The sequence below is a fragment of the Hordeum vulgare genome, chromosome 2H (assembly GCF_904849725.1).
Source record: "Hordeum vulgare subsp. vulgare chromosome 2H, MorexV3_pseudomolecules_assembly, whole genome shotgun sequence".
In the NCBI taxonomy this organism is placed as follows: domain Eukaryota; kingdom Viridiplantae; phylum Streptophyta; class Magnoliopsida; order Poales; family Poaceae; genus Hordeum; species Hordeum vulgare.
Genome location: NC_058519.1, coordinates 657,052,485 through 657,069,883, shown reverse-complemented (window position 1 = coordinate 657,069,883; position 17,399 = coordinate 657,052,485). Strand labels below are relative to the sequence as shown.

At 46.6% G+C, this 17,399-nt stretch overlaps 1 protein-coding gene across 2 annotated transcripts; it reads left to right on the top strand.

The window, feature by feature from the left end:
- Positions 1 to 2,819: 2,819 nt before the first annotated feature.
- LOC123428494 (probable U3 small nucleolar RNA-associated protein 7) lies at positions 2,820 to 9,898 on the top strand. 2 transcript variants are annotated; one of them, XM_045112709.1, is made up of 8 exons: positions 2,820 to 3,192; positions 4,092 to 4,215; positions 4,335 to 4,424; positions 5,198 to 5,330; positions 6,162 to 6,280; positions 7,665 to 7,732; positions 8,011 to 8,059; positions 8,723 to 9,898. In XM_045112709.1, the coding sequence occupies exons 2-8, from the start codon at positions 4,102 to 4,104 to the stop codon at positions 9,743 to 9,745; spliced, it is 1,596 nt and encodes a 531-aa protein (XP_044968644.1). In that variant the 5' UTR covers positions 2,820 to 3,192; positions 4,092 to 4,101; the 3' UTR covers positions 9,746 to 9,898. The 2 variants fall into 2 exon arrangements, with proteins under 2 accessions (XP_044968644.1, XP_044968645.1); XM_045112710.1 differs by lacking the exon at positions 2,820 to 3,192 and adding an exon at positions 3,378 to 3,731.
- The last annotated feature ends 7,501 nt before the right edge of the window (positions 9,899 to 17,399 follow it).

Genomic DNA, 17,399 nt, shown 5'->3' with positions numbered 1-17,399 from the left:
GCTCCATAGCAACCACTGGTGGAGCTCCATTGCAGCACCACCGGGCGCATGAGCAGCAACATGGGGCAGGCCATGGCGGACGGGGCTTGGACGGAAGGACTTTGAGCAGCAACAAGTGAAGCTTGGGCATGCCATGGCGGACGAGACATGAACGAGAGGACCTTGAGCAGTAGGAGACGAAGCTTGGAGGTTGGCCATGGTGAAGAGGCAAGGAATGAGGAGGAGAATGAGCGAAGGAGAGGATGAGTGAAGAAGATAAGGTTGGAATAGAAAGCGAGTAGTACAAAAGCTGTGAATGAAACAAGGACCATGTGGTGGGTGGAGGAAGCGGTTTATGACCAGGTTAAAATCAGTCGGATGATTATAAACGTTTTTCCAAAAGAATTGGGCCTAACCCTCTTCTGACTGGGAGAGCCCTTAAGGCGCCCTGATGCCTTTGCAACATTTGTTGGGCCGTGATCCATTTAAATTCACCCCGTCACACTTCAAACCACCCCTCAGCTCACTTCGGTTTTTTTTGCACTCGTTCCTATGTTGGATGCTCACTTAGGAAAAATATTTTGTTTTAGTTGTTGAAACAAAAATGTTCACACATTTTTACAAAATTCATTAAAAGATTTATGAATTTTAAAAATCTCTATCAATTTGGAAAATTGTTCGTGACTTTGACAAAATATTCATGAATTTGAAAATGGTAAGGTATTTTTTCGAATATTGTTCATGAATTAAAAAAATATCACCATTTGTTTTCACATTTTTTAAATTTGTAAAATATTAACATTATTTTAATATTTTTTAAAATGACTGAAGGTGTTCAGAAATTTGAATAGAATAATCGCAACTCAAAAAAATGTTCATGATTTATTATTATTTAATTTAAATATTTAGTTAGAATTTCTAAGATGCCGGACAATTATAGAAAATGGTCAAGAACTTTTTTCATACTTAAAAAAAAACATATTAACTGAGAAAAAAACAAAATTCAAAAATACTGGAAAAACCCTGGTTTTTTTGCTTGGTAATATGCGTCTCATTCATATCATACAGATCAAAGTATAAGTCACATAAAGACCGACATGACAAAACCAAAAAGATAGAAAAAAAATTCGAGTTTGACACCAACGTGCGTCACCTGCCCCGGACACCACCACATCGGCCACCGAAGAAAAGAATGACGAATCACCTCCTCACCCGAGCTCGACGCGGCTCGAGTGTTGATATGCGGCTTTGTGGACCTCCAAGGTGGCTCAACAAAAATTAAGCCCTTACCATTGAACGAATCAGACTGGGACAACATCCCCGAACACGTCATCGAACTCCAGATCTAGCACCCCACCACGACTAAGTCATTGAAGAAGGAAACCATACCTACCATCCACGAACCACGAACCTAAAACACGTTTTGTCTTTCAGATATCATCAATGCTCTAGTTTGGTCGTACGGAATTCGTTTTCGAGTAATTACTAACTGGATTAGTACATTTTTTTAGAGTGGATTAGTACATATTTATTCGGTTTTAATTTAACCCCTTGTTCATCGAAAATACCGGAATAGTATCACCACCACAATGTTTAGGCCCATTGTGTTTCAACTTGGCATTTCCCCCCGTAGGGCCAGGTTTCCGTGGGGATTTACCCGCTTAGGCCTTGTTTGGTACTAGTGTTTTGGAGGAGACTGGTGGAGATAACCCCCCTAGGGATTGGGTGAAACCCCAACCTTCACCCAATCCCTTCAAATCCCCATTTATCCCCAATACACTAGGTAGGGGTAGTGTATTGGGTATTGAGAAAAATGCACTATAATTTGGGAATTTGAGGGGAAATGTGGGGATGAAATATGTCAAATACACTAGAACCAAATGGTGTTATGGGATATGTGGGGATTGAGGGGTTTGACCGGAATAATCCCCATAAATTCCCTAAAATACACTAGTATCAAACAAAGGAGTGATGGGGGATCAAAATCCCCCATGGGTATAAGAGCAAGTCTAGTAGAACCCTCAAACCCTCAAATTCTGGAAAATAACCGTTTTTTTTACAGTTTTCGTCGACAAAACGACGTAGACTAGAACCCTTAAACCCTTAAACCCGTAAAAAAATTTAAAGGTCCAACCCGTAAACCCTTTCCCAACCTGTAGAAGTAAGGGTTGGGAGGGAAAACTGCCCCCAACCCGTACTCCACTTCCCACCTCGCGCGGGAGGCAGTTGGTTCCCGCCCGCGCGAGGAAGTTGCCTCGGCCGCCGCCGCCCCGCCTCTCCCCGCGCTCCGGCCGCCGCCCCGCGCTCCCTCCGCGCCCCGGCTGTCGCGTCCCCGCGCCCGCCCCGCCCGCCCCGGCCGCCGCGCGAGCCGCCCCGTCCGCCCAGGCCGTCGTCGCGCCCCGCCCGCCCCGGCCGCCGCGCCAGCCGCCCCGCCCGCCTCGGCCGCCGTCGCCATGGCCTCCATCTTCGCCCACAAAGTCCCCTCCCCTTCCCTCTCCCTGCCGCAGAAGGAGCTCGCCGCGGTGGCGCCGCAGCAGCAGCAGCGCGCGAGCGCCAGCAGCCGGCGCGCGCGGTTCTGGCTGTATTCCGATTTTTACGGGTTGGGTTTGAGGGTTCTAGTCTTTGCTCCTGTTTTTCAACCCTTAAAAGTATCAAAAATGAGCAATTCTCAACCCTTAAAACTGATTTTAGATTTAAGGGTTTGAGGGTTCTACTAGATTTGCTCTAAGGGAGCGGGTACCATACAAGCAAGTGGGGCGGGGATGGGGAAAACGGGCTTCATGGAGCCTCCATGGATACCCGGGACCCCACATGTCAGCCAAACTAATAACAACACACATGTAGAGTAGAAAGGAAAACTAACCCTAACCGTCCAGCCTCCTCCTCCGCCTCATCCGGCCGCCGGCAGCCGCCTCCACCCTCCAGCCATCGATCCATCCATCCATCCCAGCGACCACTACCGGCCGGTCGCCCCTTCCGGCCTCATCCCGCCGCCGGCAACCGCCTCCACCCGCGTCTTCCCGCATCAATCCATCCATCCAGCACCAGCCGCCACTTCCCGCATCGACCGCCCCTTCTTGGTGAGGATGGCGAGCGACGGCAGGGCAAGAAGCTGACCGCGATGGTGGACTGGTGGTGTTGACGACGACGACCGGCGCCCCTCCTCTTCCTCCGCGGCATCTGCATCGACCCGAGAGGCTGAGACCATCTAGGGTAAGCAGCTCACCGGCAGCATCGACCCGACCCCATCAAGTTTTTGTACTTCTTGCTTCTGCAATCTGTTCAACGTGTATGCATCTTGTAGTTGTTGCCTTTATTAGTTCTTGTAGTTGTTTTCCCAAGTAATTGATGTTGCCATGTGGTAGCTTGGTAGGATTTGGAATGACATCAGGTTCAGGTGCATATGTTGAGCCTACATATTCAAGAGTTTTGCTAAAGGCCCGAACGCCGACGCGCTGCGCCCATGTCCTGTCCTGCCCTAGTTCCCCGAAAGGGCCACACCGAGCAGCCGAGCGAGACCCATCGCAGCATGCCGCCTCCACAAGAGCTGCCCTGCCTGCAGCGCCACCACAGGCCCTCCCTAGCGCCGCCGCCGATGACACAGGCCCTCGCTAGCACCTCCGCCACCACGCTCCTTTGCTGGCCGTCGCCCCACGCCTTCCTCCTCCTTCCCTCCAGGCTCCTCCCCCGCACCGCAGCACCGGCAGTCCAGCACGCCGAAGAAGACCGTCGCCCGACGCATATGCTTTCAGGTTTACTACTATTACCAATTTCTTGTCTGCCTGCCTCCTGTGATTGATGCTACATGCCTACATATTCAAGATGTTGTGCTGTGAAAAGTTGAAAACCAATCCTGCTCAAAGTGACAGTCTGAAACTGAAAGTTTGCGTTTTCACATCGCACTGACCGAATTCTTCAAATAACCGAAATAGAAGCAAGTTCTCGTGGAGTAGCAGTATATTTTTTGTTCGAACAGAAGCCATGCTAGAAGAAAGTTGCTGCTGCTAATTTAACTTGTCAATTTCTTGATATCCACTCGAGTTTTGTTTTGAAGAGTATCTTCGTTTGTATTTGCTCACACATCCGTCTCATTATTTCTATTTTCCATCCAGTGTGAGCAGGATGGGGATCGCTGCCACGGAAGACCCCAAAGAGATGAAGAACCACCAACACCCTGTGGATGAAATGGAGATGAAGGTGGTCAAGTTTTCGCGGGGGAAGGCTGCTAACTTGGCGGTAGGACTATTACTCTCCTACAAGTGTAGTCGCTGAAGTTCAGCGCTAGGTGCTTTGCTATTTCTGCTGATTGAAAAGCGTGTATTGGCATTTTTTGTCTCATTGTGATTTTGTTGCAGGCTATGCGTGATAAGAAGTTGAAGGGTCAGCTCACCGGAAAAGAGAAGCTAATCGGAATATCTGCCAAAGCTGCTGCGCAGGCTGAAAAGGTGCGGTATTGTGGATTTGTTGTAGAATGTCTCTGAATTTGTTGTGACATACGCATATATAAGTAGCTGAATAACAGTGAGCATGATACGGTGGAATCTGGTATTCTGTACTGTTGACTTACTACAATATGATAGAATATCATATACCTCACCTTTAGTTGTTCAGTGGTCTTTAGCTGTTCACTGGCATCATGTGGATCTGTTTGGATGAAGTGATGGACTTGTATACTTTATAGGATTTACATGTTAAGTACTCCCTCCGTTTCTAAATATAAGTCTTTTTAGAGGTTTTACCATGAACTACATACAGATGTATATAGACATACTTTAGAGTGTAGATTCATTCATTTTGCTCCGTATATAATCTTTAGTTGAATCTCTAAAAAGACTTATATTTAGGAACGGAGGGAGTAGTTGAAAAATTGCTCAGTAGTTGTTTTTTATGCATGTATGTACTGTGCAGGAAGTAAAATTACTGTGTTACTTATACTTCTTTTGGAGGAATACCATGTTCCTTCAGGTTAATTCATACTACCTCACGAGTTACAATCGACATAGCTATCATTTTCATGCCTCTTTGATGGACTCTTGCATAAACTTATGGTGCTTATTGGCAGCAATATACCACTAGACCCATTGAAATTCCCTGCTGTATCTATTCTTATTATTTGGCTACCTTATGCTTCTTGATCTTCGTACTTACCATATGCTGAATTTGACTTTTGCAAACATGGGAGACTTTCCATTTGATTTGTTGCTAACTCAATTTGCAGTGGTTTTTACCTGTTGAGGGGGGCTACTTGGAGCCTGAAGGTTTGGAAAAGACATATAGATTTTCACAGCATCAGCTTCGTGATGGTGTCGACATTTTGAATTCAAGAAAACCATTTGATATGATCTTACCTGGTAAATGTGTATTTTTTTTGTGTTCTCTGAAGCAGTGCCACCATTATTACATGATCCAGTACCAATAACAACAATGTACAATACAGATTTCTATACGAAACACCATTGATGATACTTATGTTCTTGTGTAGTACAGCTAGCTGATTAGCATTTCTAAATTGAAGTATTTCCTATTGTGTAGGTGAAAGAAGGCCAATAATTAGTTTTGTGAGTGTTTGTAACCATAAGATCATAGAGTTATTGGCACTATCAGGTTTTTGTCATTAAAAAGTTTTACTTGTTTGAATAATCGACGAGATTTTTCTGTGCTTGTATGCTCTGAAAGATATATATTTAATATCTATTTTGCCCCATTGATGAATGCTGACTGTCAACTTCCTTACAATTTATTAAAATTAAGTTAAGGGGGCTAACTAGGGGAAATACGCAGGAGCTCCTGGGTGCCCAATCTATATGAATATGAATTTTTTTAAAATACCAGGAAAATAAAAAAACTGTAATTTGGGGATATCAAACCTTGGTGCCCAATCTACTCCCGTGTCCATACCAGGAAACATATCCGTGGTGAAGAAAATACAGTCTGAACTAAAATCCATCCAAACAGTTTTTTCTGTACATAGGATTTTTTTTGGTCCTTTTCACCAACAATACATTTCTTGGTATTTTGTAACGAAACTTCACACGAGTAGATTGGGCACCTAGGTTTGATATCCCAAAATTCCAGTTTTTTTGAATTTCCCATGTTCGTTTTTTGAATTTAATTCTCATATAAGGGGGTGGAGCACGAGTGCTCCAAATCCTCTTCCGCTAACTAGATCTTTTTTTATGCAGAACTTGGTCCTTATACTCTAGAATACACCTCAAATGGTCGCTACATGATAGTAGGTGGGCGAAAAGGTCATATTGGTATGATGGATATGTTGAGTATGGATCTCATCAAGGAGTTCCAGGTCAGCTCACAGTATTTTAGCAGTTTTCCCAGCATGTTGGATTTTTGTAACACATTCACCATTTGAAGTTTAGTGCTTTTCTCAGAAATTAAGCGGGCAAGATTTGTCTAGTATGATTGTAAGTGTTTAGTCAAATGCAGTTGTATTAAAACTGCATGCCTTCCATGCAACCAAAAAACTAACAGAAGGGGGGAGTTTGGTTCTGTTCATATGAGAAAAATTAAAATATGCTAACCAAGGCTATGATAACATTGCACAATATGGACAGAAGATAAAGTATGCTCATAGATGGCTATTTTATCTACTCGTAATTAAAGATGATGCAATTTTTAGTTGATGGAAAGTGTGGATGTTGGGGGCAGGGAACTAGATCTAGTTGATTATTGCCATTTCATATGCTTTGTTTGGTAGCGGCAAAATTCAGATCAAATAGGCTGAGGTCAGTTTACTTTTCTCCTAAGAAACTGAAAAGTCCTCACAAAGTTTTCCATCGCTTCCCTGTCGGGATTTTTATGCATATTTACTGCAATGGTTTCCAAGGTTCAAAAAGATAAAGTGTGCTAGGCGAGTGATGGGCCTAAGCGGACACCTGGAACATGGCAGTAAGTAGGCAATTGGACACCTGCGCCCAGCACATTGCATCTGAGGGCTAGAATTACAGAGAGCAGAGTGAGGGAGAAGTGAAGCTAGAGTTACAGTCCAGATCGTTGCAGCAGGAGTGTGAAGTTTCACAGTCGCCACAGCAGTGAGCCTCCATGTCGTGGCTGTAGGGGGAGTATGGTGTCCGGGAAGATGATGTTCTCATGTCATGAATATGGGGATTTCTGGCTCGTGTGGAACCCGCTTTACCAAGCCATCTAGGCATCCATCTAAAATATTCATGTATCCCTATCGTCCAAATATCTGCTATTTATGGGCTGTCCCCATGCACGTCCTTCTTCTGCTTCACGAGGGTGCCTTCGCTTCGTAATTCTCCTCGCACCGCAGCCACTCCTCTTCTTGCTGAAGAGCTGCCGCTCCTCATGTCGCCGTCGCCGCTTCTCTGCTCCCATAGACGTTGATTCCTCACCAGAGGACCTTGCTGGCCGCCTAGGGCTGTAGTGCCGCACCATGGAGTGCCTGCACAACACCTAATTTTGTATTTTGGACCTTGATGGCCTTTATTGTCACAAAGGCTTTCTGGTGTTCACGTTTGATGATGATCAAAGAAAATGATCCCTCCTATCATTTCTGCCTGGTCAAACCCTACTCTTGCCTCCCACTTTTCTCCAGAACTATCCTTGTCTTTTATAATTACAGTGACTGGACACATGTGTTGCACTTTATCCATATACTGTACTTCTCTGATCCTCTTTTTTTAACACCTCTAATCTTCTTTTTATAGGTGAGGGAAACTGTGCGCGATGTGGCATTCTTACACAATGAGCAACTCTTTGCAGTCGCTCAGAAGAAGTAATTTCTTGACTCTGTTTAAGCTGCACGGCATATATCTCTTGCTCATAAAATATATATGAGTATGTTTCATTTGCTAGTCTTAGCTGTTTACCACACTATAGTTTGATTTTCAGCCACCTGACTAGAGTTATGCAGCATGCCTGCATGATTCAGTATGTTATTCTATATATAGTTATATACTATCAACCTTGAAGAGTTGTTTTGACCACTCATGCTGATTTTGGTACCATTTCTTCGACTTTCTAGAGTTCGTAACAAGAATATTGTTTAAACAGGTACCCCTACATATACAATCGTCATGGCACAGAAATTCACTGTTTGAAGGTAATTAAAATTTGAATACCTTTGCATTATTGGTAACTATGCTCTAACTATTGATGATTTTCAGAATTGATTGCAATGCTGTTTTTTCATTTTACACATGCTTGCATTCATTATGTGAGAAGACTAGATAATAGTAGAATAGAACATTAAACATTCCCATTCCCATTTTCTTATGAACTCTGCAGAACTGATGAATGATATATTGATATACCTCGATTATTTAGGTAGCTACATCAAAATGATTTGGTCCTAAATGAGCTCATCTTAATACCAAACTCATTTATACAAAACAGTTAAGCTACTGCTATGTGCTGATCCGTACTAAACTTGGAGAACTAGTAAAGTAGTGTCCAGACCACATGTGGCTCTGGATGCGCATCTCGATGAGCCGGGCAGATTGTTCCTCAGTTAATGCATATAATATTTTCTCCCAGAGGGCATTCCGAAATGAACTTATTTGTACTAACTGAACATTCAAGCTACTGCAAGTTTGTTGTTTGGTAATTTCTTTTGAAAATGCTTTTGTTTCTTATAAGCTGTAGAAGCATAATTTTAGAGCTGTTCATCATCCAACTTGCACTAGGTGTATATATATCGAAGACATGGCATGTCTGAAATACAGTTGTAACTTCTTTGATCTGTGACCACTCTTCTGTTTCACAGGAGCATGGCAAAGCGCTGAAACTTCAGTTCCTGGATAAACACTTCCTCTTGGCATCGATAAACAGCTTCGGGCAGCTCCACTACCAAGATATGAGCACCGGCGAGATGGTTGCGAATCACAGGACAGGTCTTGGGCGTACTGATGTTATGCGGGTAAATCCGTACAACGCTGTCATTGGCCTTGGGCATGCTGGTGGCAAAGTTACCATGTGGAAGCCAACCAGTGTGAAACCACTTGTCACAATGCTTTGCCATAATGGCCCTGTGACTGCTGTTGCATTCGAGAGGGGCGGTCATCTTATGGCAACTGCAGGTGTTGACAAGAAGATTAAGATTTGGGATCTCAGGAAGTATGAGGTTGTGCGTACACACCATGCACGAGCTGAGTCCTTGGATTTCAGCCAGAAGGGGTTGTTGGCCGCCAGTAATGGATCTCTAGTAGAGGTATACAAGGATGGTGGGGGCCATGATTATAAAATTTACATGAAGCATAGGATGGTAAAGGGATATCAGATCGGTAAGGTTTTGTTCCGCCCTTACGAGGATATCTGTTCGCTTGGGCACTCCATGGGGTTCTCTTCCATTCTCGTTCCTGGATCAGGCGAGGCCAACTTTGATACCTTTGTCGAGAACCCTGTGGAGACTGCCAAGCAAAGGAGGGAGAGGGAGGTGCATGCTCTCCTCAACAAGCTTCAGCCGGAGACTGTGATGCTTAACCCAAACATGATCGGTAACGTGAGGCAGCCAAAGAAGAAAGAGAAGAAGACCAAAAAGGAAGTCGAGGAGGAGATTGAGGATGCTGTGGAGGCTGCCAAGAGCACGAAGGTGAAGAACAAGACCAAGGGCAGGAGCAAACCCAGCAAGAAGGCCAAGAAGAAGGAAGAAGAGGTCCTCAGAGCCAAGAGGCCTCTACTGGACCAGTACAAGGAAATCGGCGGAAATCCTGAGAAGAAACAGCGGGTAGGTGACAAGGCCGAGCTGCCGAAGGCCCTGCAGCGGTTTGCCAAGAACAAGCCATCGTGATCTTGTTTATCTAGCAGCTTGTGTTGTAGTATCGTCTATCATGTAGCTGGCTAGTAGTATTTGAGTCCATGTGGACGGTGGGAAAGGACGCAGCAAATTTTTGTCCCCAAATAACTTGTGTTCTAGTTGAAATTCAGCTCGTCTTTGAGTTGACATCCTTTTATCTTGTATGAATGTGCTGGGCTGGGGCTGGGGCTTGGGAGGTTTATTTGATGTATTGGTGGAGTCTCTTTGGTTCGCTGTCAACATAACCACTACTCCTAGGGTCATGTATTATGCAAGTTCCATGTGCATTTCAGTGATTCCAACTCCTAGGGTCAGCACCACACTGGGAATGCTACAACTTAGAATGTGTTTGGTTCAGAAAAGGTTGCGTAGATGTAATCAAATTACACATTTCCACCTCTCTTCCATTTGTTTGTATGATGCAACAAAACGCCAACTGAAAACAACCAAAAATCGGAATCAAAATTTAAACCAAGGGATGACAAGATAATTCATACTCGTCAGACCGCTCTGACGAGTATGAATTTGTATTTGAAGCTCGGCTGCCTACTTCGGCTTTGGTCTGGCCATAGCCGTCCTTACCAGAATACAACTTTGGTTAATGAGAATGTAATTAGAGGAAGTACTTTTGTTTTAGTACAATGCAAACACAAATGCTCATTTATACACATGCACTCATCTTCTATTCCTAAATAGCTATTACCCACTAGCTATTTTTCCTGACATGCAACTAAACCGACCAACCAACTCGCCCACACCCCGAGTGCGAGGTCGCCTAGCCCATCGACCCTAATCGCCTACAACTTCACACACCTTTTTTTGCAAAACCGCATAAACCAACCAACCAATTCACCCACATGCCAGGTGCTAGGTTGCCTAGCTCATCGGCCTTTCTCGCCTACAACACAACACATTTTTTTTCTACTAGTAGTTTTCAGGCTTTTTCTGGCTACGTTGTGTTAAGCAACTACAATAACTTATTTTCTGGTTTTACTATATCCAGATTATTAACAGTTCCTCGGGCAAGGGCCGGGGGCGCTCGCCGGTGGCGACAGGGGAGAGGGAGGAGGGGGGCCGAGCGGAGAGGGCGGGGCCGGGCGGGCTGCCCTGGCCACCTCGGCGCAGGGGCGGGAGCAGGAGAGGGGTGAGGAGGCGGGAAGGTGCGGTCGGTGGCCGGCGGCGACGGGTAGGAAGTGAGGGAGAAACCCTAGCGGGGTCGGGGGGAGGAGGGAGAGGACTGACCCTGTCTCGTGCGGCATTGGGAATCTTCCTTGAATCAAAGGATGGAAAATTGTTTTGACAACGTTTCTTCTTACGACCGATTATTTGCCTGATCACAAAAAAAATATGATTGAATTTTTCTGTTTTTTTTTTTGCTTTTCTGCCAAATGCGGACGGCCGCTACATCGTGCTGTACAGCGCGCGGGCGTTACCTAGTAGCGTCCAACATTTTATTGATTCCACTTTTTCTAGGAGGACAAAGGCACAACATGAACGAGTGACAGTCAAGCAGGGATTTTGAAACTAAGCCAAACGGGTTTCTTACATCCAAAATCCTACAGGCATAAAGTGATTTTGATGCCTAGACGAGACTATGAAGGAGCGCGTGGAGCGGTGATCTGTGATCTGCACCTCTCCCTTGTGATTGTACTTGAGGCCAAATATGGTGATATGGAGCACACAGCCAGTCCCTCCTCCACTCCCTCCCGTTGCACGCACTGGACGAGGCAGAACTTGTTCATGCCCACATGGCTGAGGGAGGCTCCCAAGTGCTGGTCCTTGTAGAACAACTTCTCCTTCTCCTTGGTGGTCTTGCAGTCCAGCTGCAACGTTGGAGTCGGGGAGGCAACTTGGCAAGCAGAGATGTAGCCATCCCGCCCAAGGCCAACCCAAGCGTTGAGCTCGCTGTCAAATTAGTGAGCTTGGCCATTGAATGGCAAGGCCCACTCCCCATGCCATCTCCACACAGAATCCTTGGTGTTGTATGAGTAGGTGCACACGCAACACACGCAACGTTTGCTAGGTGTGGTCATGAAGTTAGTTGTGCTCATGAAGATGGTGCATCCATCCGGATGTAGTGCATAGAAGTTGACACCCGGATGTAGTGCATAGGAGTTGACACGGCGGTGGAACGTGTTGAGTAATTAGACACAATTTTCATGATTAATTCCACAATATAAAGCATGACAATACTAGCTACTAACATACTAGATGCAGACAACATGAATAACAGCAACATCGTATAGCAAAACATGTACGCATTTAACATGTTCATCAGGCCAACGGAAACACGACGCACGTACCTAACGTTTGCAGATGAAGCAGATGTGTTCGGTGCAGCTACGTTGTTGACGATGACGAGACGAAGTAGACGACGCTTGAGGCGGCGGTACACATCACCGCCCAACTTGCTAGGTAGACGACCCGTTGTGGAAGCAGCGAGCAGTCGTGCAGAGCGCTTCCCAAAAATCTAATTCGCCCTCTCCCCTACAAGATCACAACGGCGACTGGTTCCGGAGACCCGCTCTCCCGTTCGTCGGTGGACGCCGGCGCTCGGGATGAGGTAGACTACGATGGCGGCGCAAGTTGTGAGACGAGACAAAACCCTAGATGTTTTTCGGTGTATCTTTGGCCGGCCACGATAATCAGTATATATAGGAGGACCAAGGTCGGTTCCATGTCGCGACCATGTCTCAAACCGACTTGGTTTCCAAGTCATATACTTACCGGACAAGAAATTCTCAACTTGTCTGCCAAGACATAAAAATAAAACGGCAAAAGGTAGCCGCGCCCCGCAAGGCATCGGACCGGAATTTGGCGGATCATTCACGCGCATGTCGCATGTACGCCCCGCCAGGCGAGGCGAGCGAGCGCGCGCGTGTGGTTCTCTCCTTTTTCTTCTCAACACACACTTAGAGTGGTGGGAAGAACTCATTATATAAAGAGGTCCAATACTTTCTTCACTAGCGGTATGGGACTAAACTTTAGCACCACCACTTGCCATTTTATTCATGGGCTCAATTTGAGATTTCAGAATTTTGTAGATGGGCCAAGCCCATTAATTCTAACAATCCCCCACCAGATCTCAAATACCCATTTAGAGATTTGCCTTTTCTCTCCACTTGTTTAATATACCAGTGTTTCAACAGAGACTGTTAAGTTGAACTTCTACCTAGAACTTTAAGCTACATCCATCCACAACTTGACAATGGACTATGCCTTGAATTGCTAGTTTTGTATGAACACGTTTCACTCAAAGTCTTAACCAATACCTGGCTGCCAGTAGGCTACCCCGTGGTTTGGAGCATATACGTCGTACTCCCTGGTCTCTTCGTGAGCTTACTAGAGATTACCCAAATGTGACATCCTCGACTTTTGCTACAGTAGTGATTGTAATTAAGCTACAGTGATCAACCGCTAATGATGCCACGTCATCGAATTCCCATCACAGACCAGCGTGGATTCGCGTCTGTCCGGATCCAAAATTTGAAAGCAAAGGGAAGCACTTTATCGGTTCATTACAAGTATTAAAAGGATATATATATATAAAAGGAAAGTATTAAAGAAATAATAATGATCAAAGAAAGAAAAGAAAACTGAAAGAAAGAAATAATAAAAAGGGAAAAGGTAAAACAAAACAAAACAAATCAAAAAAAAAAAAGCGCAACCCCCCCGGCCCAGCTGGGCCAAAAAGGGCCCAACCGGCCAAACCCTAATTCCCCTGGCGACCAGACCCCCCCACCCCTCGCTACTCCCTCCCCTCCCCCCATCTCGCCCCCTCCCCACGACCCGCCTCCTCTCCTGCCGTCGCCAGCCCCTCCTCCCACGGTGGCCCCCCCACGGTCCCCCTCACCACGCCGGCGAGCCGCCCCCCCACGGCTCCTCTCCTCCCCCGGCGACCCCGCCCCGCACGGCCTCCTCGCCTCCCCCCGCCGGCCTCCTTCCCGTCGGCCCCCTCCCTCCCTGGCCGGCGCGCCATCTCCTTCCCGCGGCGAGCCCCGGCCGCCCCTCGGCCTCCTCCTCCCGCGGCGAGCCCCGGCCGCCCCTCGGCCTCCTCCTCCCCGCGGCGAGCCCCGGCCTCCCGTCGGCCATCTCCCGCTCGGTCCGGGAGGGACCGGGCAGGGAGACATCATCATCTCGCCGGGTCCGACCGGCTCCCCCTCGCCGGCGCGTCGTCACCATCATCACCGTCACCGTCACCGCCTTCACGCCGTCTCCACCGTCACCTTCGTGCGAACTCCGGCTTCACCGGGCCGTCACGTCACCGTCGGTGAGCCCCTCTTCGGGCTCCTCCCACCGTGTCGATCTCCTCGCCGTCCCGGTTCCGTTCCGGCAAACGGGACCTCGATCCGTCGACGGTGGACTTCGGTAGGAGGGATTAAAGTTTAGGTTCTTCTATGTTAGTGAGCAGAGAGAGTTCTGTTGTCTGTTGACAGAGAGAGATGAGTGTTGAGAAAAGAAAATAAAATAAAAACAAATGTTGTATTCCGTATGTATGTATGTATGTATGTATTCGATACCCGTATTATGTATGTATTTGCGTATATAGGCATGTGGAGAGATACGACACTTGTATGTTTATTTATTTGTGATTTAAAATGTGTATTTGGCCTTAGGTCACTTACCGGTGGGGCCAATGCACCCGGGTCTATGACAGGGAGGCCCCACGCGTTAGTTAATACAAATTATAAAAATAATGTTTTATTAAATAAATAAATAGATATATTAGTTAAAATAATTGATTAACATAATTAGAGTATGACACGTGGGTCCCTCGTTGAATTAATCTGATTAATAAATAATTAATCTTAAATAAAACTTGTGCCTATGACGTTCGGGACCCGCTGGTCAGTTGACCAGTCAAACGTTGATGTCAGCCTGACATCGCGATGATGTCATAATAGGATTTTATTAAATCATTTAAATCTGTTTTTAATTCCTAAATAATTAATAAAACTTTGAAAATTAATATTAAATAATCCGTAAGTCAGATCAAGATAATTTCAACATGAAAGTTGATCAGCAAAGCGAGACGAACCCGGATACACGGTCCGTTCGTCTGTCACGCGTCCCTAGCATAGCAAACATGGAACTTTTCCATCGTTTCCAGTATAACCGGTAGTAGCCCGAGACCCGGAAAATATCATCAGATATTCTTCCGACCCGTCTATGACGGATGTTCCTGCGTCTAGCCTGCATCTTTTCATGTCATGCTTCGTGTTGCATCGGTGCTATTATTTATTGTTTCTTCCCCCTCTTCTTACCGGTAGACCCCGAGACTGACGCTGCTGCCGGGTACATCTACGCCCCTGCCGATCAGTCCTTTGCCGCAGAGCAGCAAGGCAAGCAAATTCCCCTTGATCATTCCTATATCGCCTATGTCTTTCTTCCTACTGCTTGCATTAGTATTTTTGCTACTGTTGTAGTTAGCTCCTATATCTGATGCATAGCCTGTTTTTGATGAACTGCTACTTTCAGTCATGTACTTTTAATATGCTTAGTATAGGTGGAGCAGTCATCCCCTCTGACCCCGTAGCTCAGTTGCCCCGCTTGTTTTCAAATCTCGATCTCCGATCGAAGAGCCAGTCCCGACACAGCACATTCACCCCCTTCGTTGTACGACGCTACAGAGATACTATCGGGTACCGAGGGTGACACCTCGCTAAGTACTCCTGATGATATCTCTGTAGTATAGCTAGTCGGTCGTGGTTATCGAGGGTGATTCCTCTTTCACCATTCCCGATGACGTCTCTGTCATGCCACCCCGCGAGTGTGGGACCCCCGAGGGTGATTCCTCTAAGCCCACCTTGACGGGTACATCGTTCGGAATCCAATGAGGGTGATACCTCGGATTCCCCCGATGTTACAACCACACAGTTACTCGACCATGCTACTGGGATCTTCGGTGATTAGTTGTAAGACGGGTGGATTCCCGCGAGACTGTGTTGCTGGCCTAATTAAAATGCTAATGGATTTGGGTATTTGATCTGGGTTGGTCGGAGACCTTTTCGCACTAACCGGCTACGCGGGAAGAATTATGGGTACTCGACGTCGCGGTATCAGCCGAAGCTTTTCAGATGCCAGCAGTGTAGCGGCGCGCGCCCGAGTGGTCCCGAGATGCATCGTGCTTGTGATTAAGGGATGCTAGGACTGACGTCGGCCGCCCACGTCACGTGCAGGAGTGTGAAGGGGAACTGGGCCCATGAACCCTTTGTGCTTAGGATTTAGACCGGTGGGCTGGCCTCTCTGATTAGTCTTAGGTGGGGCTGCGACGTGTCGATATTCCGAGGCCGGGCAGGACCCAGAAAAGTATGTCCGGCCAGAGTGTTATCGAGCGTGACGGGACATGTGGTGCACCCCTGCAGGGATGAAAATTAACTATTCGGATAGCCGTGTCCACGGTTATAGGACGACTTGGAGTTGTGCCCCGATCTTTTACAACTACAATTGTTACTTAACTGGAATTAGTTTGCCTCGGGATTGCTTCCTCGCAGGGAGTCGAGGGAGGATCTTTAGGCGTGACCTCACTTTAATTTTGCTGCAACAATATGACTATTAATGGGTTACCCCTGTTCTACTCTCGTCTATTGCTGCAAGACCCTGAAGATGCTAGTCTTCGATAGGACTAGGTCTTCTCTCCCTATTCTCGCAATGCTGCAGTCAGTCCACATTTAACCCCCCTTCTTTGATACTGATGCATAATTAGAATAGTTCTGATGTAAGACTTGCGAGTACTTTGGATGAGTACTCACCGCTGCTTGCTCCCCCCTTGTCCCCTTGATCCGTTTTCTGCGACCAGATGATGAAGCCCAGGAGATGGAGGTCCCCGCCGCCGACGACTGCTACCCCGACGGTGCCTACTACTACGTGGAGGCGCTGATGATCAGGAGTAGTTAGGAGGTTCCCAGGCAGGAGGCCTCGCCTCGTTCGATCGTTGTATCTTTTGTGCTAGCCTTCTCTAAGGCACCCCATGTTTTATGTCTGTACTCAGATATTTGTTGCTTCCGCTGACTCGTGTGTTTATCGAGCTTTCGTATTCTAGCCCTCGAGGCCCCTGGCTTGTAATATGAAGCTGATGTTATTTTATTTGTGTCTAGAGTTGTGTTGTGATATCTCCCCGTGAGTCCTTGGGTTTAATCGTACGCATTTGCGTGTATGATTAGCGTACGATTAAGCCGAGGGCGTCACAAGTTGGTATCAGAGCCAACTGCTTGTAGGTAGCCCCCTTTCCAACTCCTTGGCCGAAGTTGAGTCTAGTGTTTGAAAAACTTTACTAACACTGATGTAGTGGCTTACGGGCCCACATCTCAATTGGGTGGTATTAGTATCTTTTACTCCTTTCCTATACTCTGGGCTCTACTTTCTCTTCTCTTTCGGGTCAAAGATTTTACTAACTCTAACATTAGGTTCTCGAATCACATCAATCCGGAGCGCTGGACTATCTACTCTTTTTCTCCTGAATATGTATTACACACACTGTCATTGACATCCGTCAATCTTATTTTCAGATGCGTCCCGCAAGACAGCACGTGCGCCTGACACAGGCCACTGAGACGACTGGGTTCCCGGCCATTTTGGTCGATCTCCTGACCAGGCTGGGATATCGCTGGTACCCCGAGTACACTGTGTTCGAGGATTTCCGCGAGTA